This window comes from Gallinula chloropus, assembly GCF_964237585.1.
Source record: "Gallinula chloropus genome assembly, chromosome: 8".
Classification (NCBI taxonomy): Eukaryota; Metazoa; Chordata; class Aves; order Gruiformes; family Rallidae; genus Gallinula; species Gallinula chloropus.
In genome coordinates this window covers 9,935,669-9,961,977 of record NC_140093.1, presented here as the reverse complement: position 1 = coordinate 9,961,977, position 26,309 = coordinate 9,935,669, and the positions used below count along the sequence as shown (strand labels likewise).

Genomic DNA, 26,309 nt, shown 5'->3' with positions numbered 1-26,309 from the left:
CCTGGTAGCGGGGGCAGCCCCTTGTGGGACGAAGCTCTGCCTGCCTCCACATCCCAGAGGTGCTGACCATGCCCCATGTCACATACCAGAATCAAAAGCCGCAGGAAGGACAACGTTTGACCCAGGGACAGAGTGCTGCTTCCTCCACTGTAGCTGGGGAGAAACAGACCTGACGCTTTGGATCTCAGGCTGACTCCTGCACCCGCCATGGGCTCCTGCAACCTCCAGTCTCCCCACGCAGGACCCCCTGCCACACACTGCTCTGTAGGGCATGGTGGGGAGGTGGACCTCCAGGGCGATCCACATAAAGCTTCAGCAAGGGCTTCTGCTCTCCACTGGCCACTCTGACCTACCCAGAGTGACCCCAAAGGACACGCCAGCCCCAGGCTCCGCAACAGTTAAACCCCAGCGGTTGCCTTGCAGGAGGGCCAGGAGATCCTGTTGCTCAGAGAAATGCATTTGTCCAAGACAAATAACAGCCAGGCATTGTTTCAGCATGAGTCAAACAAGTGGAAACGCTCCTGTGCCATCCTGTTTTGCTGTCTGGAGGTTTCCCCCTACCTTCAGGATGTGCAGGCAGGCTCCAGGACACTTCCTATTTGCTTTTCTCTTACTCCTCTGCTTCCCCCAAGTGTCTGTGCCCGGTGCCCCAGTTCACAGTGTGCTCAGCACACCGGTGCAGCAGCCAAACACTGCGCAGTGTCCCAGCCTGTGCCCGGACAGTGCAGCCTACAACCAGACAACAGCCGGTCTGAACAGCATCACCTCCCAGAAAACAGCGCAACGTGTACAAAATACACCAGCCTGCATCCATTTACCTCCTTCCACGGGCCAAGTAGGTAACAAGGATCCAACACAGCCAAGTGGATTGATCTCTGCCCATCTTCCCCATTGCTCCAGAGGGGGGAAGATGGCACCCAGACCCTTCCCAGCCACTGGTGTACTAAGCCCTGAGGGTGTCAGTCCACAGCACTGCAGGAAAGCTGAGGAAAGCTCTGCTGACTCGCCTCCGATGTTTTGCCCCACGCTGGCTACCCTGCTTTTAAGGCCTTGGTGTTTAAGGGGTGCTGGCACAGCCATGGTTCTCATCACCACAACCACTGGACAGGGGTGAGCCCACACTGCTGCAGAGTCACAGCCATAGGCACAGCCCTGGGCACTGTGTTCTGCTTGCAAAACTCCTGGCCTGCTGTGGGAGAAGGTACCAGGACACTGGCATCTCAGCTGCAAATCCCACTGCATCAGCTTGCTGCCCTTGCTGGGAATGCTTGGAGTGCAAAGGAGCAGAGCTAGGATAAATCCCGCTGGGCAGCGCTGGTGCTGCAGCATGCTGCATGGAGTGGGGAGGAGAACATGAGTGGAAATTGAGAGACCCCACCATTGCTCCCACAGCACAGTAACCCTCCTCCACCCAAACAACCACTTTCCTCACTGATGCTTCAAACCCATGCACGTGGCAAGTCACTCAGCTGGAACTGGCACCTCTCATTTCACACCTACAACACGTTTTTATCTTGCTAAAAGTATAAAAATAGCAAAGTTGTTGGGTTGTTTTTTTTTTTTTACAAAGACACTCATGTTTTGTCAGCTCATGTTTTTGTCTGGAAACCCTTTTAGCAGGGAGGTGTGAGCCCCATGGGGCGGAGGGCTCGGCGGGAGGGCAGGCTGGCGTTTGCACAGCTCGCCCCACTCCGGGTGATCTTGCGACAGGAAGGATCAGGGACTTGTTTTCACACAAAGATCAAAACAGCACAAGAAGAAAAGCACAACATAGCCCAGAGTGACCCAGAGAGCCAAAACTGCAACAACAGAAAGTTCAGCCCAAAAATGCAGCCCGTGAGGACTGTTGTTGCTCGGCGTGTTTGTCCCCACCGCGGGCGGCAGGAGGTGGGTGAGCACAGCTTCAGTCGTGGGTCAGATAGCTGACCTGTGGCCCCGTGTCCTGTCCCCTGCTGCGGCAGATCTCTCCCTCCAGCGAGCACTCCAGAGGTTAGTGCGGTCCCCTCCAGACGTGCCCACTCCCCTAAACCACATCCAGGCAGGGGGACACCGTACCCCCTCCCCAGGTATGACTGGAAATAACATGAAGCTGATCCCCCCCACCAGCCCCTGAGACAGAAACGTGGAGCGATCCCACCGTGGGCTCATTGCAGGGGGCAGACACTTAATCCCCCCGTTAGCTGCTAACAGGAGGGGTGTCCCCACGGGGCAGCTGCCTGAGGCGGGCAGCCCGACAAGGCTCCATGGCTGTGCTCAGCTGCTGCTGCTCCCTCCATCCCGCTTTAAGCTCCAACAATTGGATATGATTAACTGGGGCTGGATTTACCATTCTGGGCACCAAAATCCTGCCAGGACACCCAAAGCGGATACAGGAGCGCTCCGAGCGCAGTGTTGCCCTACAGAGATGATACCTCAGCATCCGTGTTCCTCTGGTCCCAGCTCTCCCTGCCAAGAGCACAAGCCAGGAGGGGAGGTGACACTTCTGCCACGGGCACAGAGACGTCATTTTCCAGCCTGGGAACAGTGTTGACTTCCGCAGTTTGAGCACCCAGAAATGCTCTCACGAGCACGCTGTCAGCTGGCTCGGGCTTCTAGTAAACAATCGGTCGTGATTAATGACCACATGGATCACCAGCAACTGAGCAAGGCTCTTAGATCAGAGACGCCAGCACCAAGCTCACGTTCTAGTAACAGCTCTGCTGTTACTGCAACAACAACTCTGCTGTGACCTGCTCTGGAGCCACGGCTCTGAGAGCAGCCATGCCAACATCAGCTCCATCCATAAATCACTTAAGGAAACCCAACATGCTCGTGCTTGGGAACAGTCCTATATCACTGAAATAGTCCTATATCACTGAAATGATCCTATATCATTGGACAGAAGCTGAGGAAGATGCAATCTGGCAAGTTTTATCCCTTTCCAATCTGTTTTCTTCTATGTTTCATGATGAGGAAAAGGGGAAATGTCCAAACTTCCAAAACACTAAGTGAAAGCCTCACTCCAGGAGTGCAGCCTCTGGGGGGGGAGGGGGGCACCACCAAGAAGTGGTGGGAAACTCACACACCCAAACTCTTGCACCATATCTGCATTCTACGCTATCAGCAGATCCAAGGAGAGGTGCGTGGACATGAACTTCCACAGCCATGGCCAGAGCCAAGGTGCAAACCCAAGATACTCTCATCCAGACAAACAGGAGGCTCAAATTCTTGCATGAATTTCAAGACAGACATTTTGTTGCCCAGACATGAGGGGTAGCTGCAGTTTCTTTGCAGGACCCAAGTGAACAGCTACACATAGTCCCAGCTTTACCCCATCCAGTCCAGGGGTAACTGCTCTCCATTCCTGGCCTCCAGTCAACCCTGCAGCTTGCAGGAAACCCTCTGGTCTCCCAAAGAAGTGCCTGTACAGCTGCTTTTCCATTAGTTCCCTTATGGTGAACTACTCTGTGTGTCAACCCCTGTCCCATCCTGTACACGCAGCTGGAACAGCTGCTCCAGATTTTTGCAGCTCAGCATTTGCCCAAGAGTGCTGCTGGACATGTCTTAGGAGGTTCAGTTATTGATCTCACTACTAAGGCTTCCAGTAGTGAAGGAAAAGACATACAGAGCTCTTAAGCCTTTTTATCTTTCTCCAAGAAAATTTCCATTAGGATTAGCAAATCTAGCCAAGCCATCTCAGACACTCAAACTCTGCTCAGCTGAGAAGCCATTGAGGCATCCTGAGTTGATGATTTGATTCACCCTCAACTAAAAGAAAACCTGAGGTTCATCTTTGGAACAACACAGGCTAAAGTAAACCAATTTCTTTAAGCACCAGTATGGGAATACCTGGGATAGAACAAATTATTTCAGTTGGAAGCGACCTACAATGACCATCTAGTCTGTGACCCTGAAGCCCACCAGCGGCATGTGAGTGGGAAGACCAGGGCCACCCCTTGGTGTGCTACCTGCCACCACAGTCAGTGGGAGCTGGCAGACAAAGGGCCTGAAGAGCAAGTGACCATGGGGCTATCTGCAGACTTGTAAGCCCAGGTCACCCAGAGAGCTGCCCACTCAAGTCTCCCTGAGGGTGTATTTCTTCAGGAGAAGGTTCACTGACACTCCAGGGAGCTAGAACCTCTCTTGCTCAAACACAACCCCTATTCTCTGCCTACAGGGAAATGAAACAACCACCCAAGGCTGCCAACCGACAGGCACTGGAAGATGCATCTCTCCACTGTGTCCATCATTTTAGGCACTTCTCACATCAGCAGGGGGTGGGGTTTGCACTCGCTGCAAGCCAGCTAATGGCTGGGTAAGGCAGACTGATCTGCTTAAACCTCATGCCAGGGGGATCCCTCAAATGCTGGGTTGGATATTTTGTGGAAAAGGCAGGTGGAGAGCAAAGGGAAAAGGCAGACAGCAGGATGCAAGGCAACAGTGCTGCTCAGCACGAGTCCCCAGGGCAGCACTGGCCACACTTTCCTCTTCACTGGACTAACATGATGTGTGAGTACAGCTGAAACACACTGGTCCCAGATCCACCTGGGCTAGAAAGATGTCACTCCTGCATGGACAGAGCAGCGATATTCACAGCCAAAACCTCTGAGCCCCAGCGTACAGACTTATGCTCCAGAATGTGATCAGAGCACCTCAGTGGGATGGCTGGGGGAGCACACCTCTATGTCTAGGTAGGGATTTTGGTACTGATGTCCAGGTACTTGGCTCTGGAAGCCTTGTGACAGTGTGTGAGAACAAGGCAACCGCAGCGACACCACACACTTCTTTCATACCAACCTACAAGTTTCAGAGTAAGTTCCTCTGCAGGGATTACAGCAGGGAGACAGCTTCCCCCTAGATTTTCTTCCAAAGACCAACCTGAGCTGAAGAGAAGACATGCCAGCTGCCCACCCTCTCCTCCCCATGGGTAGCTGTACCTGTACACTGGTTGCATTTCCCTGGCAATCCCAATGACTGCTCCCTCTGGAAAGTTGTCAAACTCATCAAACAGGTCTCGGATGTTGGTCTTGTACTTCAGGTCCAAGTCTACTTGGATGATCTGTGTTATTTCTGAAAGCATAGAGAGGAAAAGTCAGCTATATAAGACAAAACTGTAACCAGTCATTACCAACAGCTGCGCGACAAATTACACCCAGTGAGGAGTTGGTACAGTCAGCCCTGTGGGTAAGGCTCAGCTGATCCAGGGCAAACCCAATCCAGCTGCAACATCCACGTAACGCTACCAACCTTCAACCATGATGACAGCATTTACCACTGTGCATTTGAGGCACGATTTACTTCAGAAAACTATTTCTGGTGACCTCCTGGATCTATCCACCCCCTCCCTCCTCCCTTTCCAGAAGACTGGCTTTCCATATGACTGACAAGAGCAAGAGGTAGCTTCAACACAGCCTTCCCCTTTCTGGAAGTGCTTCTGCTGGAGCAGTCACACAAAACCCCACGCTTACCTTCTCCTACCTACTTCTGGGAGAAGCCAGCAACTTCACGAGTGTTTCCCAGCTCCAGCCCATGGAGCATCCCTGGCTCCAAGTATCACAGCAATTTCCATCACAGACAACATCAATAATCAACACCCTAACAACACCCTCAGTAACACCCACACAAGCTCACTAGCTGCCAGCAGCCTGACATGGGCTTCCCCGAGGGCAGGGATTACAAGCCCCTCTCTGCACACAACTGCTGGTGATCTGCAGCAGCCTGGAAAACTTCATTATTGCCAGTGGTACTCTGTCAGAAACAAGGAGGGGCGTGCAGACCTGGAGGCATCTTCCACTTGCAGTGGGAAAGCGAGGAGAGGCTGGAGGGCATCATTATCAAGGCCAGGGCTGAGCTCGTTAACAGGGTCAGGCCCTAGCCTGCCTTTGTCACGGTCTCCCCTGCAGCACACAAGACTGATTGATGGAGACGCTGCTTGGGACAGGGTGCAGGAGATGTGCCTCACCAAGGCTGCTTGTCCCAGGAGCCCTGGGGATGCTGTATGGGTTGCAGCAGGGCGAGTGGAGATCAGACCATCGGACGGGTTCCCCCCAGCCCTGGGCAAAGCCATAGTCACCTTCTGGCCAGCTAAGCCCAGCCCTGCCCAGGGGCTGTGAGCAGAGCCACCCCCATGGCGTTGTGTAATGCCACCGCTATTTATATGTGTTATGAAAGCCCCAGCAAACTGGCCAGGTTGCTTAGTGCTCGGAGCTAATGGGATTATAAAGACTCTGTCAACCTGTTTCGGCCTCACTGGACAGGTGCTGCGACAGGTTCCTGCAGCCAGATGTGTGTGCCACTGCTGCTGCCACGGCAGCCACCAAACAAGGCTCTCATCCGTCCTCCTGCCCAGTGCTTGCAGACAGGAGGACAAGCCCAACCTGCCCTGGCTCTGCTGCCTGCACCCTCCGTGGCTACAGGCAAGGCTTCCTATCAGGCTGGCGTTTCTACAGTGCTGCCCACGCTCCAGCCTTCACATCACCGTGGCTCCTCGCCCCGCCACGCTGGGGACAGGCCAGCTGCCCCCACACTGCTGACAGCAGGAGGCAATTGCTCTGCTCTCAGCCCCCAAGCCACCATCAGAGATGCCAGGCTCGGGCAGCTCTCTGCCCGCACAGGAAGGCGGCTTTGCCATGTCAAATGCGTTCGTCACTTGGTGTCTGTGTTGCAAGCAGATGCTGGGCTGTACAGCAGGGCTGAGTTTTTTGCAGATCCTGCACTAATCTGGAGCTCTTGGCTATTGGTCGTATCTATCTACCATGCTGTCCTCATTTAAGAAGGAAAAAGCCCCGTGAGGCTTAGCAAGAAATATACTGCTTACTCTGTGAAGCATCCAAGCAGATTTATAAATCAAGGAGAAAGAGCATCTAAGCTACAACGCAGGCTGTATCTCAATTTATTTTTTTAACATCCATCACTTTCTGCCTGCTGAAGGGAAAGGCCACACTCCCTTCGTCCAGCAGCACAGCAATCCCCAGGCCTACCTAATATTTACCACCACCATAATCCTCTGTTTGCAAAGATTTAAAACCCAGGCGTAGTAATTCACTACAGGCTAAAGCAGGTCTTGACCTGAAAGCAATTTTCCTCAGCCTCCCTTACTGCCTTGGAAATCACTAGTGCAACTCAAGCAGATGAACAGGCATAGCGGAAGACTTCTGCAACAGGGAAGGAGATGTGTATCCCAAATACCCCAAACCTCCCCAGCAGTCCATACCTCAGCGGTGCAATGCCCCAAATCCTTAAAGCTACTGCCTCCAGGGCAATGGGACCCGCATCTCCAGGGTGAGGAGACCCTGGACTTACAGCACAAGCTCAGTCCAAGAAATGTGGGGGAAGCCTGAGCACCACAAGGTGCTGCCAAGGATGGGGAGAGGGGAAGGGGTTCCCAGGATGATCCCAGCATGGCTCACGCTGGTGCACAGCAGCTTTCTGATGCCTCATCAGGTTTCAATTAAATCAACTGCAAGGCACGTCATCCGATTGTTCTCTAAAATGACAGATGAGTGCTAACTGCAGTTAATCACAGCAGAGAACGAAAGCTGAGCTTGGGGGAAGCTCCAATCCCATCCCTGCCTGCCCCAGCACTGGTCCCCATGCTGTGCTGGTAGACCCCCCCCTCTAGAAAAACTCACTAACAAATTAGACCCAGAGAGCACAAAGCACTTTTCCTTCTTTTTTTTTTCTTTCCTTAAAGTAAAGCATGACCTGCACCACTGAGACTAAAGGAGCATGGGTGACACTAAGCGCCGCTTTGCCAGATGCAGCTTACATGGATAGATTAATGGCCAAGATGATTTTTCTGCCTGGGACTGGCAAGGGGCCAGGCACTAATATTTATGACTTATCATGCTTTTTTGCCCTTTTACAAAGCACTTTGTCCTGGCTGCCATATGGGGGTAGAGGGATCGCGTGCTCTCTTAAGCACAAACTGCTTGGAGGGGTCCAGCTGGAAATGTGGGAAAGGGCTGAGAGGATTTTGCTCAGCAAGCGAGTTTCTGACTTTGCCATACTCTATCTTCCCGTCTGTTCTGTTCGGCTCCAGCTCTTCCAGCCATGGTGCATAAAGGGGGGGTTACGCCACGCAAAGCAGAGATGATCTCCATTAGCAGTGACAGCTTTACAGCGCAGGCTGGCCCACTTTAATGTTCATAATGTTCTCCTGCAGCCTCCTACCAGCAGCAGAACTGCTGTCTGGACTCGGCTGGAACTCCCTCCAGCCATGTCCAGAGGAGAAAGACTTAAGAGATGTATGATCTCACAGCAGGGTCTGTGGTGCTGGAAACCAGGAGAGAAGGCTGGCACCAGTGCCTTCACTGCCAGTGAGTCGCTGCCTCCCCAGTGCAGCAGGCAGCCAGGGCAGAGGCATGCAGCAGCAGCAGCAGCAGCAGTGTGCCCTCCCCAGTGCACAGGCAATGCTGCCACCCTCCATGCGCAGTTGGCACATCCACTGGTCACCTAGTGGTGGCCAAACCCAGTCTCTGGAATACAACATGTGATTTGAGAGGGTCCTAAGCGAGCTACCAACCTCCTGGACACCAGGGACCCCTGGGTGTAGGTGTGGGGAGCCCAGGGTGGTTCACCAACTGTGCATCAGGCTCTAACACACATGGCAGAAAAGCTGGATGCAGCAGCCCAGCCTCTGCGGGTAGCACAGGCTGTTCTGCAGGCAAACTTACACTCATCACAAGAACCTGCTCTCTATGGGGACTGCTGCCCTGGCAAAGCTGAGCCGGGATGGCAGGCACAGGGCTGGGGGCGTAAGTGCTGGCCTCGGCTCCAAACCCTCTTCCCCCACACTGACCGTGCCAGATGTGGGGCAGAGGCACACCAGCACCAGCACTCTGCAGAGAGGGACAAAGAGTGACAGTAACACCTCCTGTCCAGGAACAAAGAGCGAAGCGGAGAGCTGCCGTCGCAACGCAAAAGGCAGAAGTTACCCAGCAAACAGCAGGGCTTCATCACTGTTAACTGAGCACTGGTCTAGCAGCTTTAGAGCAGAAGCAGCAAGAATTGAAATCTCTGAGGGCTGGTGTAGCTCTCTGGCCAGCTGACAGGCTGGTGTTGGCATAAGCTCAGCTCCCTTCTCAGAGTACCAAATCCTGCCTGCAGCTGGTCTGGCAGTGGAGACAGTGCAGGGAGCATTGGGATGGCAGGAGGGGACAGGCCACCACCCTGTCAGGCTGCACTGTGCCCAGATCTCACACACAAGGCGGATACCTGTCACCAATGTTGGTGGTGATTTCGCTCTGCTCCTGCCATCCTCTGCACTGGGGTCTCCACCTGTCTCCACAAACCTCTCTTCAAGGACCTAAAGCACTCCGGTGCACCATACCGATGAGGACATGCTCCTCTGAAACATATCATATGGGAGCACCCTGACCTCCCTGCACCTCCTCTGCATACCAGCAGCGACTTCTGGGGCCAGAGGCTGCTGCCTTGTGCTCAGGCAGAGCAGAAGAGGTGAGGGAGATCAAGGAAGACACAGGATGTTTGGCTGCACCTTGCATGCTGCGTGACCCAGGCACGCTGCTTCACTTTTACCCCTGGAGCCAGCAGCATCAATTCTTGCAGCACGAGGATGCAGAAGTCCCCTCCATCCTTCTGGAGACCGTGGAGGGGGACAGTGGCCTCGCAAAGGCAGGGTGATGGGCAGGGACAGACAGGTGCCAGATGCAGAGCAGCTCCAGAGACCCTCCTGTAGGGCGTGCAGTGGCTGCAGCCAGAATGGGTGACAGCGAAGGGACAGGAGTGTCCCCTGCTGGCTGCAGCTCTGGGTACTGCGGGGCTGCTGCTGGGGTCTTGGGAAGGGCCAGGGGGCAGCTGTGCCGGGGGGGGGGGCGGGCTGTGCATTTTGCCACTTCATTTGGAGCATCAGAAAGGAGAAGGCCGAGCAGCCCAGGGTCTCTGAGCTGGGCTCAGCAGGGCTGGAGGACTCAGGTGGGCTGGGCGGCAAACGCTGGGCGCATCCGGATACCTTCCCCTCCACCTCCTTCCATCGCTTTGAATTTGACTGACTACTAGTCAGGGTTCTTAGCTGTCCCCATCGCGACAGGGTGAGATCCCAAGGAAAGCAGGAGCTGTGAAGGACCAGCAGCAACTTTTGGATTACTGCCCTGGGCAGTAAGTCCTGGAGCAGGGCGGCAGCAGCCCCGCTCCAGCGGGCAGCGTGCCTGCAGCAGCAACACATGGCTCTGCGAAGCCACCCGCGCTGGCTGTGAAACCAGGATCCTCCGCCCTCACCGGCTCAGAGGGACGCATGGCCAAGAAAAACACCACTCCCACGGCCAGCACCAAGGCCAGGCGTGGGCGCAGGGCAAGCGACAGGTTCCACAGATCCCCACACAAGCTGGAGGGTGCTGCTCAGCAACAGCAGCCAGCTGCCCCCGAAAGCGGGGGCTGTAGCAGGCAGCAGAGCACGAGTGCAGCTGCAGCGCCACAAGAAGCCCAGTGTGGATACCCATGGTTTATTTACACAAACATGCCCTTCTCCATCCTGCCCTTCACTAGAGGCTCCCCGTGTCTGGCTCTGTCTCCCCTGTGCTGCCAGCTGCCCCCAGCTACTCTCCCTCCGGCTGTCAGCAGGGCTGTGAGCAGCTTCCTCTTGGCTGTTGTGCACCCTCCCAGCCCTTATTTTCACCGCAGATAAAGTTTCCCCCTCTCTGCTTCCAGGATTAATCGCTGCTGCCCTCACAGCTGACCCCAGGGCACTGGAGAGCCTCACCCACACAAGGTAGCTGAGGTAGGGCCCTGCATGCGTGCAGAGCTTGCTGCCAACGTGCTGGCGATTGGGGTGCTGCAGTCCCCCTTCCGCGGTCCTGATGCTGCTTCAGAGCCCACCCTCCTAAGAGCAGACAATCTTGCCAAGGTGCAGACAGTTTATCTTCCTGCTGCCCACTTAAACACAGGTCCTTGCCTCTGCCAAAGGTCCCCTCTGCTCCCTTGGGCCAGCCTAGGAGTCCCCCTCCCCACCAAGCAGCATCCCCTCCTTGCAAACAGGGTACCAGGGGAGAGCAGGAGGCCAAGGGGACGTGCCCAATTGCTGTGGGCACTAGCCACGCCACAAAGCAGACACCAATCAGGCACCCAGCAGAGCAGCGGCTGCTGCACAGCAATTCCAGCCTATCAGTTAATTAAAAAATTAGGCTGCCTGCCAGAGACAAATGACAAATCATTGCTACCACTCACGCAGGGCAGGCACTGGGCGAGATCAGAGGTCTGGTGGAGCAGCAACAGCCTTGCATGCTGATGGCAGCGTCACTCTGCTCACCTTGCTCCACACCCCGCAACCACCTCCAGAGCGACAGAGAAGGCTCAGCAGGAGATGGATGAGTTTTGTTCCAGGAAATTAATTTTTCCTGTGCATCCAAGTGGCTTCTCATAAGCCATCAAGGTCTGAGGGACTAGTATTTAATGGTGCTCGACACCTTGGCTCTTAATCGGACTCCAACGCAGAGACATTGCTGAGCAGACAACAGCTTTCAGGATGGAGCTGGAAGTGCTGCTGGGGGAGGAGTGTGAAGACACTTTTTGGAGCTGGAGGAAGAGCAGCAGGAAACCTTTTGATCAGACAAAATAAGGTTTAATTCCAGGTTGCCAGGTACTACAAAATAGCGTGGATAGAAAGCTGTGAAGTTACAAGCAGGTGAGATGGAAACCAAAAAGAGATACAAGAAAATCAATGAATTAAGGTAGATGAGCTCATGTCCTGATTAACTGTGTATGGGATGGAAGGGGCTGTGGGGCTGAAGACAGATTTTGTCCTTGTTTCTTCCTGCTAATCTTTAATGAGCAATGGCAGAGCGGGGAGCAAGGCTGTGGGGGAGAGCAGCCCCCATCAATGCTGGGTGACACCCAGCAGCTTCCACCCTTTGGGGATGGGGGAATGGGGCTGCCTAGGGAGGGAGGGAAGGAGGGAAGGAAGATGGCAGCACCCACTCCAGCACCAGGCACCAAGACCCTGCCACTCCCTGGGGAGGGGGGAAACAGCCACACACGCCTGCCCCGGCCTGACAGATCTAGGACATCCAAAAATAATCAGTGGTGGCACCACAGTGAGGGGCGACCAGCAGAAATTATGAGAAGTGACACCAGCCCCAAGGGCTGCGGGTCGCGCCAGCCCCAATGGCGGCAGTGCCACAGGGAGGGGCCTCTGCCGTGCCAAGCACCCCGGGGGGCTGCCGGGTACCTGCTGAGCAGCATCCGTGTCCCCCTTACTGCCACAGCCCTTCCCAACGGCTCCTCCTCCTCCATAGGGCTGTGGCTGAGGGGGTCTTCTGCCAGGAGAGGCACAGACAGGGTTAGCATCTCATTTCGGCAGGTGAGGGCACCCTTCACAAGGCCACAGCCTCCATTTACCTGGGGTGGGTTTATTTAGAGGTCTGCTGTTGCCTGCTCCCCAAAAGCACCGCAAAACAAGCTCCCACTGCACAACTGGCTCACCTCAGTGAGGAACAACAGCTCCCTATTGCTCGCAAATCCATCGCTGCAGCCTCTTCTCATCACAGGATGACATGAGCGCGTGCAGCCCCAAGACAGGCCAGGGTAGGAATCTGGCTGCTTTTCATGTGGTCACAGCATGAAGCAGGGAGGTAGGTTTTGAGAGCACACCAGAAACTATTAACACTCCCTCCATCCCTGTAAAGATGGAAACATCTTTTTGCCACAATATAAAACCCTTCAGCTACTGCAGCATCCCATGGGAACCGTGGCTTGGGACCATGTGGCTCTGGGGCCCTCTCCCACGACTCCACCACAGACCCCAATTTTCTGTGCCTCTTCACAACATCTTCACGTCAATAGTGCAGGATTGGGCCTGGAGCATCTGGGACACAGGCACTCTCCTCCCAACCCACTGCATCCCCGTGTACCCCTGATGTGGTGGGGCTCAGCAATGGCAGCAGCGCTCAGCCAGCAGGAAAGGATGAGGAGCAACACACCCCCAAGCTGCTCACTGATTACAGCGCGAGTTGCTGGGTTTTGTGGGTGGCTGCACAGTGTGCCAGGAACTGCTCTGCAGCTGACAGGGGGAAGGAGGTGATGTTTCCCCATCTCCCTCTGCCGGGCTCCCCCTTACAGACCTGTTCATCACCTGACACAGGATCAGTGCACTGTAACTCACTGCACACAGGCGCTGCTGAGGGGAAACACCGCGTGCAGTCACCCAGCACCTTGCAGGCAGAGCCTGACCGGGCTCTCCTGCATTAGGGATTCAAACACTGCAGCTGCAGTGGCAAACCCTCATGCAGCACACCTACAAACACAACACACAACGTCTTCAGGATGCTGCCTGCCTGCTTGTACAGAAGCACACTAGCAGAAGACAGTTACTTGTCAAGGCATTGTTCCAGCAAACAGAGATTCTCCATGGAAGCCATTCCCCCGGCTCCCAGGCTCTCTGCACTCACTGCAGGAATGCTCTGGGTGCCTGGCCTCAGCACAGGCAAGGTGCCCCAAGAAGGCAGACTGCAGCTCAGCGCTCACTCCAACACGTCTTCTTGCTGGCCTCTGCCCTGCTCCAGCTCCGCTCGATGGGAAAGCTGCAAGTTGCTGCTCACAGAGGCCATGGTCTCTGGGCTGGGGCTCCCCGAGCAGACAAAGGCTGACAGTAGTTTCATGGGAGACCAAGCTGGAGCCAGCAGCTGGAGCCTGCTGTGAGCAGTTCCAAACCCCACGCGGCCTGGGACGTGGTCCTTAGCAGGCAGCTGGGACAAACATTATCATCTGGTCTACACTTAACAGCCAGTGCAGCTGTTGGTAATGAGCTGGAGAAATTGCCCCACGCAGTCTGAGGGCAGGGAGACCACTGGACTTCCCATCTGATCCCAGTGGGTGACAGACATTAGTCTGGACACCTGTTGTGAAGCCAACGGTGCAACTCCCTGCCAGCAGACGCTCCCCTGGACAAGGTGCCACTTACCTGCCACAGCAATCCATGCTTCCCCCAACACACACATGGACAACACCATTAGCCCCTCATTCAGCCCCCAAGGATGGGGGGCAAGAATCCCCTGGGGAACCCACAGCGTCCCCAAACTACCCCTCTGACACCCCATCTCCTCTTCCCCTTGGCCCAGCACCAGGACTCTGCCAGGCAGACCTGCCCAGCACTGCAGCTTCACATGTCCATAAGGAGGGTGGTGATAAAACTCTTGCTGGGTCCTCTTAAACCACACAACTAAAATGACGAGTGACTGAAGGGATTGCAGCCAGTCAGGAAGTGAATGGCTACTTCTGGATGGGCATACTGAACAGGAAAGCCAAAGGGTCCAAGTCCTTGTCCTCCCTTCCAAGTCCTTGTCCTCCCTTCCCCTCCTAGCACTCCTCTGCAAGTCCCATTTCACACTGGCATCGTCCTCACCCTGGCATCTCCTCCTAAGCCTGAACCCTGCTCGTCCTCTCTGTGTGTAACTTTCCCATCCATCACTTCTCCCCAGCAGAAGCACTGCGACACACCAAGCCCTCCTCCAGCTCCTCAGGCCTGGCCACACCGCATTAAAATGGGATTTACGAGCCTCAAGCACAGACAAGAGTTATGCAGTCTGCACTTCTGCACGCTGCATACCAAGTCCCCAGCTGGTTTAAATCAGGTTAACTCCACTGATGTAAGACATTTAAGGCAAGAGAGTTCCATGATTTACAGCAGCTAAGAAGCTGTTATATTATAGTTTGGCAGCTGCGGGTTTTAGATCTGAAGTTTTTTGGGCAAGGATCCCAAGAACAGTGAAAGACAGAGCAGCTGAGTGGCAAACCCCATTTATTCTCAGTGCAGCAAGCACACAGCCAGCACGTGTTCCACAGAACTCTTGTTAAAATAAAAGAAAAATAACCCCTGTGTTGACTTTTCAGTGCCACTGGTCTGCAAAGCCAGGACCCCATCACAACCCCAGGACTCCAAATGAATCACTAAGTCATGACACTACGGAAATGCCTTCCTTCAAAAAATGATAGATTTGGGAAACCAAAGCCAGGCAACTTCAACACAAAGGTCGCCAGCTAGAAAGAAAACACTATAGCCTTATTAATACAAATGCAGGCACACACCAGAGTTTAATACCCAGACAAGGGCCATGGTTTCTGCTGGAGGATGCCTGAGCTTCCAATCGAACCTGATTTCCAGGAAGAGCCTGGTGCTAACACTGTGGAGCCAGATGTGCCTGCAGAGGTGCACAAAAAGCAGCAGCATTCAGGACAGGTGAAATGGCACCAGGAAAAATGCCAACATTCCCCCAAAAGGTTTAGCCCTTTCTTCAGCTTAGCAAAGAGGCTTCTTCACAGCGGTAGAGGCTGGTTGGTGAGAGCCAGGAGAGTGGTGGGAGTCCAGTGCCATTCCCACACTGCTGGCAGGTGGGCAGCAGAGCTGCAGCCTTCCCTGCTGCCTCCCATCCGGTCCCGGCTGCGTGTCGGGAAGCGGAGAAGGGGGCTGGGGAGCTCCGCCAGCCCATAAATCACCAGGCACCCAGCGCAGTAAATCTGACCTCCCTTGCAAGGGAAATATAAATCAGCTTTACTAGCAGCTTCTGGAACAAAACCTAAGCTCGTGAAACTGTAAAAACGCCTCTTTAAACATCCTGTGCCCTGAACAGACCACTGACAGCCCCGTCGGGCGGGGGCACAGCAAACGAGCCTTGCAAGAGGTGAGACAACCAGCAGGTTGATGAACTGGGGAAAGGCATCTCAGACGGAGCAGCTTGTGGCTGGCAGCGGCACAGCACGGGTATCTTCAGTGCCGGGTACAGGCAGGGCAGGGAATCGCGACAAGGCAATCAGCCAGCATTAATGTCGTCGTTTGTATTCAGCGTCCCTTCAAAGCCCTCGCAATGCAGACACCACCAGACAAAAAAAGGGAAATAATTACCCAAGCCTAATGGGGAGTGAAGTACAGCACATCCGCTGGAGACCGGCGACTGGATGGGACCCTTGGAGCTGCTCTGGGGGAGCACGGGGGAAGGCACACAAGGCAGGTCACCTCCTCCCTGCCTGCTCTTCCCTAATCCTTCCTGCACACATTAAACACCACTGCCCCACCACTTAAGGAGCTATCATGGGATGGCTGTGCCTCCCAGACAGGGGCATGCCCAGAGAAAGCCCCACAAACCAGTAGAGAGGCAGAGGCCAAACTGGGACAGGGCTCAGCTGGGGACAGGGGAGTCACTCCTGCTTATGTACCAGCAAGACCAAGACTGTGCCTGAGATCCATTGTAGGAGGTCTGCAAGGAATATGGACAGAGGCTCTAGATGCTGAGGAAGGTGCTGGTGGTGCTAGCCACAATCTATTTTAGCAACACACACATGTGGAAAAGGGCCATCACCACATGCCATCCCCAAGCAGCTTGGAGAGGCTGGTCACCTCTCCTGGGGACAGACAGGACCTCAGGGCACCCTGCCGTGGCACTGGGAGGGCGGCAAGCAGGCTGGGGGACCTCTGGGGAAGGGGTTTGGAGCTCCAGGATGCAACACCCTCCTCATGTGACCAGTCCAAGGCTGGAGAGCTCGCTGGTCCCAAGTGCAGCACCCATGTGCAGCCAGGGAAGGAAAACGTGGCATCAACTGAGCCAAGCCCTCTTTGCCAGCTGCCTTGTTTTCCTGCAGATTTATTGTTGTTCCTGCACTCAGTAACAGCAGAGTGAAGTCACAATAAGGAAACTTAAGTGATCGGTGGCTGCTAATCAGCAAAGCTTTCCAAAAACTCATGGAGCCAAGAGGAAAGGCTCGAGAGCCGCTCTCTGCTGACGTTTGCTAGCACACAGCCAGGAAGCTGTGCCACGAACATGAGGCACCTCTTTCTGCTGACACCCCATGGAGAAGGGGGCTGTAATCACACACAGGGCAAGCACATCAGCTCCTGTCTTGCCTCTCCCATCGTCTCAGGGCATGAAGCCAGCTACCACGTGGCACAGATAGCCCCCTGCCACTCCCATCGCACAGACCTGGCTGTGGCTGTTCTTGCACTGACGGGTCCTTCACTACAGGACGGAGCAGAACCCTGGAAGCCCACCCTAAAAATCTGTTAACTTTCTTTGCATTGCACACAGCGATGGATGACACACCGGCGCAGCAGTAGAAGACAGCCTGTGTTGCCAGAGGCAGGTGCTGCAGCAGCTCAGCAGAGGCTTACCTTTGGGCATGATGCGATGCATTGCAACCGACAAGAAGAAGATGGAGTCGCTGTAGTAGGTCCCCAATCCAGCACTGAAGTGTTTCTGCATGGCTTCGACGATGGGAAACAGCTTTTCCGTCAGCTCATTCACATCATGGACTATTACCTAGGAGAGACACCAGAAGCACCACTTGGCTGCTGGCTCTGGGGACTGGCCGGAGCTGGCAGCCCTTGCTCAGCCTGCATGGGGACGGGAGGCTGTCAAACACCAGTACTGCCTGTGGCAGTGCAGCTGCACAAAGGGGCCCAGCTGCCCCAGTCCCTGCACACTGCACACCCACCTGCTGTGAGGGCCAGCTAAGGCATCAGGGAAGGAGGGAAAGGTTTTAATGACCATTTCACAAATGTGAGACAGGCTGTGAGACTCAAATCCATTCACACAATCAAGTCTGTTCAATGTTTGGGGTTTTCTTCTGGTCCGTTCCCACTGCCACATGCCAACCGCGTATCTGGTTTCCCATATGGAGTCCATCAGAAGAGGTGATGGTTCACTCCAGGCTCTGGCATCGTGCCGTTCTGAGGCAAGCCAGGCCACGTCACTTGCCCTAAGGACCAAGACTTGCTCCCTGCTCCAGAGGCAGGCTGCGACAGGGCCAGGGACGCAGCCCGGATTTCCTGAACCTCCGCCCGGCAGGGAGGCAAGCTCTGCAGCACGTCCCACCAGGGCTGGAGGGAAAGGGACGACGAGCCACAGCACGCTGATGAAAATCCAAACATCAGCAGTTACAGCAGAGCCAAGCATCTTCTCTAGATGGATCTCAGCCTGCTTGTACTGGAGCTTTGCTTGTGCTCAGCCAGCAATGACCAGCACTCTTTAGCCTTGCTGGAGCCCACACACCAGCATGGACGCTGGCACACTGGCTTAGGTCATGGCTATGGGCCAGAAACAGGAGCAACTGCAAATGTACCTTGTCAGCTACTGAAAATTTACAAGCTTGCAATTAATTTTGGTCAAAGTCCGATGAGCAGGAACTTTCACACAGCCTGATGCTCATTACACAGGCAGAAGGGTGCAGGTCACTGAATCACACAAGATAACAGGGGGGATTTTCAGAGTAATTGAGACAAGGGACATGACCCGGGTGCGGATAAGGGGGAGCGCAGGAACTCGAGTGTGGAGACTTGAGGTCGCGCCGCCTTCTCCAGGCCAGGCAGAGCAGGAAGAGCCCAGCAGGAACTGAAGGCCAGTGAGGACACGACTGTGAAACAGTACTTGAATTTTGGGAAGGGGAGTCCACACCACTTGTCTGAGGGATACAGACACTTCCTTCAGGCTTCAGCAGGGAAATCAACCCCAGGACCTTGATAGGTCCCTTCCAAACTAAACTATTCAAGAGTTCTGTGTTTTCGCTCCTTTTTCCTACTAAAACTTCATTTGCTTACAATCAAGGAGCCCTACATTACACAATTAAACATACAAGATAGAGCATTTGTTTTTTTTAAACCTAAACCAAGTCAAGCCTTCCAAAGGAAAAGGATGCAAGACCATCCATCCTCTCTCTGGGCTGCACTAGAACTGCTCTGACACTCAGCAGGGCTGGCATAGAGACAGCAGTCTGGAGCTTCTTCCTCCCACACTTTCCTGCAGAAAACATTACCCCTGTCAAAGTCTTCTCACATCAGAGCAGGGCTCACTGGAGCGAGGGAGCCGCTCGTGGGACCCACAGTACACCAAACAGGGGAAGCTGATGGGCCCATCCTGACCCTGGGCACAGCTGCCAAGCCCAGGGTGGGGTACTGCTGGAGGTCAGTCACAGGGGCATCCCTATAGCCCCCCTCTGGGGAGGCCACCCCTAACACCAGCCTGCAGCCAAGGGCTCGATGCTGGTCCTTGCAGGCAGCCAGGCGCCGTAAGAGAACCCTTGCACAGGCTGTGTGGCCCACGTGTCCCCTGCGGGGCGGCCACGCTGCTGATGTCCTCCTGGCTGTCGGGCTCGGGGCCAAGCGCCTGCAGAAGGACGGCAGGAAAAGCAGAGAACACCACGTACCAGGAACTGGGAGAGCTCATCCGCAGGCACACCTGGCTTTGGGTAACACCACATACATAATCCTTCCCTGAGACACAGTAGGGGAAGAAGCTCCACTGTAAGGAACCTTACAGCAGCATCTGGGCCCAGCCCTGCCAAGCTCCATGGCTGTCTTTGCCAGCATGGTTTGCACTGGCAGTGCCGTAGGGACAGGCTGGAGAGCGGCACAGCTCCAGGGAGCAGGTCGACAGCACCAAGCGCTGCTGATGGCAGCTACCCCAGGTGACCAAACACAGTAAAATGCCACTATGCTCCAGGTGCAAAGGCACTGACCACCTGTGCATGGAGCTGAGCACCACCAGCACCACCCCAGGGACGGGTGATGCTCTGCTCCCAGCCCAGCCTGCTGTAGGCAGCTTTGGGGTCTGGCCAGACTGGAAAGGCACAGAGGAGAAATTCAAACCGCCCTTCTGAGGTCTGCACAGCACACAGGAAACAGCTGAGCAGAGGGGAAAAAAAAGTCAAACCAATTCCAGTCACCTCAGAAATGAGCAGAGTGCCAAGGACCAGTGGACAAAATCATGGGAAAAGCTCCTGAAACTCCAGACGCAGCATCATCAGCCTTCCCTCCCCTGCCAAAGAAAACAGGAAAATATGTGTCTTTTGCCCACCCTTTGGTCAGGCACTTCTGCAAAGCAAACTCTCGAGCAGCTGAATCTCCTTTCCTCAGCCACAGCCCAGCCAGGCTTTCCAGGGCTGCGAGGGCTTCTCCTATCCCCACTGCTTACTTTAGCGTGGCTTGTTGATCTGCTGCTAATTTTGTACGTCGTTATTTATTTGTGTAGCAGCTTTCAGTAAATCCCTGTAGCTAAATCTGACCATGTTTGCTGAGGACATTAAGAAAAGTAAGTTCTAGGAGTTTCCTGTGCAAGCAGAGTTTGTAAACACACATCCCGCCTTGAGAAAAGAGCCTCTCAGTTGATTCACTAGGAAAAGAACAACCTGCATTTGGTTTCCCTCTAACTTTCCCTCCTTCTCATGCCAGTATCTTTGTGGATCTCTTGTAAGTGTGGGGTGACAGCAGCTCAGTTACATTCACCCCAGCACATCCATCCCCACACGGTGCCAGTACCATGGGGAGTCAGGGTTTGGTAGCATCCTCCATAGGGCTGATCTAAACAAGCAACCAGGAAGAGAAAGGAGCCGAGAGCAGGGTTACCCTCAGTCTCGGAGGGGAAGGGAATAAATAAGCAATATGAAATGGCACAAGGAGTCAGTCAGACGTGCAGCCCGGAGCTACAGGAAGCCGGGGGAGTTGGGGCGCTTCGCAGAGCTGCTGAGACATGTCCAGGCTTGCTCCGGGCCCTTCCTGCTCCCTGGGAAGCAGGAGAGGCTGCAGAGATCACCCCGCAACCGCTGGGACTGGGCACACTCTCTGCAACCGGGAGCATAAAAGCCCTGGTAAGAGCCCCACAGAACCTCTGGAAGCCGGGACTCAAGGCCAGGGCATGGCAGGAAGGACTGGGCCTAGCTGGGGGCCATCGACTGGCGATTCCTTCCCTTGGCACCGAGTCAGGCCTTCCTCCGTACCGTGCCCTATGGTACCACCGCTACCCGGCTCCTCCAGCCAACTTCCTCCATCCACTGCTCTCCACCCCACGCAACAGCGGCGCCGGCAGCATGCCACGGAGCACCAGCTCCATCTGCCGCTGGTTGCCGGCACACTGCAGTCCCATTCCACGCCTGGGATGCATCTGCAAAGGCACCATGGGGCCAGTGATGCCATGACCGCCTCATGACTGGGACAGCCCAGGTCTGCCCTGCCCTGTGCGGGTACCAAACCTGGGCTGCTCCCTTGCAGCCCACTGCAGCACATCCTAAAGGCCCCTGTTCTCACCCCTCTGTGTCCTGCCCTGGCAGGCTGCAGCCAATTGCTTCAGGCTCTGGGAGACTCTGTAGGCTCCTGAATTGGCTGGGTGAGAGACCAGAGGTGGCCCACAACCCTCCTCAAGGTCTGGGATCCTGATCCGATTCCTAGGCTTTACTGACCCCAGCTCTGCCAGGAGGGAAGAGCAAGGATGGCTCTAGAAGCAGGGCCCAAATCACATCCTTGTGAAGAAAAGGTACGTTCATGGCCAACATCAGTCCTGCCTCAGCAGTGTCCTCTGAGCACTGTATCAAGCCTCATCACCGAGTCTGCTCCAGCAAAACAGCATAAGAACTAGGAAAGTGTTCTGGGGACACAAAAAAAAAGCCAGGAAAGGAGACATCTTGGAATGGAGATGGGTTACTGCTGGAGTACTCAAGGACCAGGTTGAGGATCAACCACCTTCAACATTTATCGGCACAGAAGTTCCAAGTTACAGGGGTATCTCCTGCTGATAAAGAGGAGGAACAGAGGAAGGCTGCAGCAAGAATGAAAAGGCACCACCACCTGCTAGTGTACCAGAGATTGTCACAGTATTAAGGGCGAGCTCACGCACTTCTGATGTGTACAACAGCCTCTGCTCTGGAGGAACTCCCCACCTCGGGGCAGGGAAGTGGACAGGTGAGACGCGTACTGCAGCTGCAGGCTGGCCCCAGCACCAGGATGCACCAGGCTCTGCCAGGGAGGGAAGAAGCCATCCCACTGCACACATCCCAGCGAGGCCTCACCTGAGGTTACACTGCTCACATCCCAGAGAGATCAGTTCTGGCACACGAGCTGCCCACCAAGCCGGCAGCCAGGCTGTACCGCGAGCCCACGAGCACCTACGGATAGAGGCCCACCCCACAACACCCATCGCTGAGCACCTCCTGCTCCCACCTCACACATTTACCTTGCAAGCCCACGTCCTCCCGGAGAAGCAACGCTGGCAAAGCTGCTGGCGCAGGGAGCAGAAGGCAGTAGGGCAGCCGCAGGCGCGCAGGGGCGTCTGCAAGGGATCTGCAGGGGACACGGTACCACAGACCCGAGCCAGGCTGTCGCACTGCCAGCGCACCCCTCCGCAGCAGGGAGGAGTCCCGAAGGGGGCTGTGCGCATCCCCGGGCAGCCGGGCGCTGCCGGCACGGGGCACGCTGGGTACGCGACCTGAGCACCGGCACTAGTACCGGGCCGTTCGGGGAACCGGGGAGGCGGGAGAGTTTGCCAACAAACGGCCGGGACGAGCGGGGCTGAGGATGCGCATCCAACTCGCGCCTCAGCAGGGTTCAGCTAGCAGCCACCGCGGGACAGGTGAGAGAGAGATCGGAGCCGCAGGAGAAGTTAAGGGCGCTTCCGAGCCAGGCCCTGCGGCAGCCCCTCAGGCCGGGGCAGGGCCCCAACCCCCCGCAGGCTCCCCGTTCCCTTCCAGGGAGCCGCTGGCAGGGGGGCACGGCGCTCACCGCAACCTCCCTTGCCGGCGGGGCTCCCGCGGGCACCCCGCCCCGCCCCCCCCCGCCCGCACCTGGTGCCGGAAGGCGGCGCCCTGCAGCAGGTCCCGCAGCAGCCCGAGGCCGATGTCCCGGCTGGCGCCCTCGGTGACGAGGTGGAGGTGCAGCGTGTCCCCGCCGCTCAGCCGGCCGTGCCGCAGCAGGGAGCGCAGCGCCGCCTGCGCCTTGGCGCGCAGCGCCGGGCTCCGCTCCGCCTTGGTGAACATCATCAGGAGGTGCAGATCGCGGCCCCCCGCCGCCGCCGCTGCCGGCGACTCCCCGCCGCCGCGCTGGGGGTGATGGTGTGCCGGGGCGGGCGGCGTGGCGCGGAGGCGGCGGGTGGCGCTGGAGAAAGTCTCCCCACCGCCACACAGATAGTAGAAGGCGCAAACGGCCAGCGCGGCGGCCAGCGCCAGGGCGCAGGGCTGGGAGCGCGCCCAGCCCCGGCCCCAGCCCCAGCCGCGGCCCATCGCCGCCATGCCGGGGGCGGGACCGCCGCCCGCCCCGCGCCCGCCCCGCGCCCGCCCCGCGCCCGCCCCGCGCCCGCCCCGCGCCCGCCCCGCGCCCGCCCCGCGCCCGCCCCGCGCCCGCCCCGCGCCCGCCCCGCGCCCGCCCCGCGCCCGCCCCGCGCCCGCCCCGCGCCCGCCCCGCGCCCGCCCCGCTTTAATCAGCTCGCCGAGTTACCGCGCCGGCAGCCCCTCGACAAGGCAAAGTACCGGAGCGGCACTGAAGGGGCCCGGGGCAAAGACTGGCGGCGAAGGAGGGGGTTACAGGCCCTGTCCAGGAGGAGCTCCCGGGAGAACGCGAGCCTTTCACTGCCGGAACGCGTGAAAGAAGCTCCGAGTGCGGCGGGACAGGCGGCTTAAACAGAGCAGCTCCTCTGCTCAAACGGAGGGAGCTCTCTGGGAGAGGAGGATTTCTCAGCGGCTTGTATCGAGACAGGGAAAGGCTGGGGTACTAACAGAAAAGCGAGGGGTATTTTTTTTCCTCCTCCATCATCTCCTTCCAGGGAAGGAAATAGCATACGCAGGAAGATAAAGCATAGGAAAGGGGATGCCCCAGGCAGTCCATCCATCCTTCTCCCAGCATCACCTTTATGAGCTGTCCCCGTTTAAAAAACACACTCCTGTGCAAGAAAAGCAGCATCCATCAGGAAGGGGCAGAGAGGAGAGCTTGCAGAACTGACTCTGAAAATACTGTCAGTTTATTAAATAATCATCTCGGTCCTTTTGAGAGTGTAAAACTATTGCACCCTTAGTCCTTACACATCATTTGTAGTTCCATCAAACCGGCCTGGTAGAGTCGCTGCGACCAAGAAGCAGAGGGAACATCCACACTTTGAAGCAGATGGTTGTAGAGAAGCACCAATGTCCTGGAAATCAGCGCCAACCCCATGCTTCACCTAGATCTCACGTGTTTTATTTAGTGCTACATAGTTTTTCCTCTACTGAGAAAAGCCCTAATAATTTGGACCATGCCTGCGCTTATGTCATACTGCAGAACAGGAGAAACTTCCTCTTGTGTAGGGATCTGGAAGGTCTGGTTGCATTTTCTAAAACTATTTCAGCTCAGTATGTAAACAGGTCAAATATACCCACCCCCCCTCGGAGTGAAAAATGGGGCATTAAAGCAGGATCCTTAGCACACTAGCAGTAGAAGCCACCAAAGGTAAAACCCAAAGCTGCTGAAATCCTGGAAGGACTACCACTGATTTCAGTGAGTTCTGGGACTAGGTCCCAGGGGGCAGGGAGACCGAGGTGCACCACACACTAATGAACCACCAAAACAGGCAGTCAGACCGCACTACGTGAAAGCAAAGACAGACTTAGGCCTTCCCCTCAATTTATAAGAATAGATCCCAGCGTGTCTAGTATCATTCAGTGGCACAAGTGAGTGTGATAATTCAGAAATTGAAGTTTATATGCACTGTACTGACATAACATACAAAACCTTATGGACAATCAAAACGATACAGACCACTGAGGAGACTCCAGACACCATTTTAATCAACAGGCAACAAAGTAAATTACACCTCTAAAATCAAGATGCGTTCGCATGTATGGTGAGCTCCCTGACATGTGTCTTTCCAAGAGACACTTGGAGCACACAGCCTAATTCTGGCTAGGAAAAATACTACAAAATCTTTCAATGTGCTATCCAGTAAGTTACCAAAAATCCACGTGGAAGCCAATTGTAAACTGTGTTAGGAATCTACTGCTTTGTACCGCACCAATTAAGACCTGCTCTGTGTCATACCTACAGCAAAGCAGGCATGGGAATCAAAGCTTTCCATTACTTGGTGCAGAATAAGAGGTGTTAACCCACAATGGAGCCTTACTGCCTGCTCTCCTAGTTATACTCGGATTCATAGTCATACAAATAGAAGTTTCCTAGTGTTACTGAGCAGAAGGCTAGCACTTGAGCCAGGACTCTGTACAGAATCCAGATCCTCAATACCTTCACCTAACTTGGTGGCATGCTCATTTTTGCTGGTGAACATACATCAACACGCAGATCTCACCTGACCTAAAAAAAGCCTGAACTGCATGCAGTTTGTCCTGGACATCCTAGTGTACCTAGAAGGGAGGAAGGAGGCTGCAGGATCAGACCTGACATACCTACTCTCCGAACCATCAGAACTCACGAGCTCCTGACGAGATTAATACAACCTGGGATCAGGTTCGTTGAGTCCTTCGGCATAAATGGATCGATACTGCTTCCCTGAAAGACTAGAGCTGGGAATGCAGCACACCTGCAGCGCTACAGGCAAGAAACTCTCCTCCTTATAGGAAGTCATCCTGCAAATATCCAACAACAAAGATCATTGTGGCTAGGAAGGAAAATACCAGTGGAGATTTGAAGTGTCTTGGACATTTTGCCAGCAGCATGGACTGAGATAGCAATTACACCATTAAGCTTTAAGCAGCTTTACATCGCTGCCTGCCACACTATATACTGCCTGCCACACTATATACTGCCTGCCACACTATATACTGCCTGCCACACTATATACTGCCTGCCATGCAGCCTGCAACAGACACATCTTTAGAAAAACCTAAGCGTCTGAAGTGTATACAATACCTAATCCTATCTGACCTTGCCCCATTGGTACACAGGGAATTTAACTTTCTCTAACATCTACTAAAGCATCCACTGCTGTTAAATACTGCAGATTAGTATATTACCATTTCATACACAGCTATTGTAAAAAAACAACTTAGGAGAAATCACTGCTTACGGTGATATTGCTAGGTTTCTTATTATTCAGACTAAATGCACTCTTTAAATGGGAAGAATCTGTTTTTTCTAGAATAATTAGAACATACATAAAGCAAGAGCTGTTTTGGAATGTTCTTCTGCTTGGAAAAAGCCTATTGAACAATTCTAAAACACTATTAACTTTGCAGCAATAATCATCCAGCCTTGATGCATTATTATACATTTGATACAAGTTATAAATACTTTAAATACCTGGTTAAAATTTAATGTGCCAGAAAGTTTAATTTTTCCATGCTTTACAGGATTTTCTTAACCTAATTTTGCTTATTTTAGCCAGCTTGGAGAAAAGTCAATTCATTTCCTAAATACATTTAAACAGCAGGTTAGCACAATGACGGAGCTATTAGGAATATTAGAAACTCACACTGATACTATGCTACCTAAGAATTCCCCTGTAAGTTGTCCATAGGGCAGACAAACAGAGCATAAAGAATTGCATCTGCTGTTTTGGGGCTTCAGGTGACTACTATGTAGGATTTAAATAACCTGACACAGAAGCATTTATCTACAGGCACCATTTAGGCAAGCACATCAGCAG

At 54.7% G+C, this 26,309-nt stretch overlaps 1 protein-coding gene across 1 annotated transcript in view; it reads right to left on the bottom strand.

Annotated features, from left to right (window-relative positions):
• XXYLT1 (xyloside xylosyltransferase 1) overlaps positions 1 to 22,971 on the bottom strand; it is a gene marked incomplete at its 5' end in the record, with an annotated part of 33,394 nt that extends 10,423 nt beyond the window's left edge. Inside the window, 3 exons of the mRNA XM_084267432.1 lie at positions 4,917 to 5,049; positions 17,093 to 17,240; positions 22,528 to 22,971. Of these exons, the coding sequence (XP_084123558.1) occupies positions 4,917 to 5,049; positions 17,093 to 17,240; positions 22,528 to 22,971 (725 nt within the window). The remainder of the gene's footprint in view (positions 1 to 4,916; positions 5,050 to 17,092; positions 17,241 to 22,527) is intronic.
• Between the last annotated feature and the right edge of the window lie 3,338 nt (positions 22,972 to 26,309).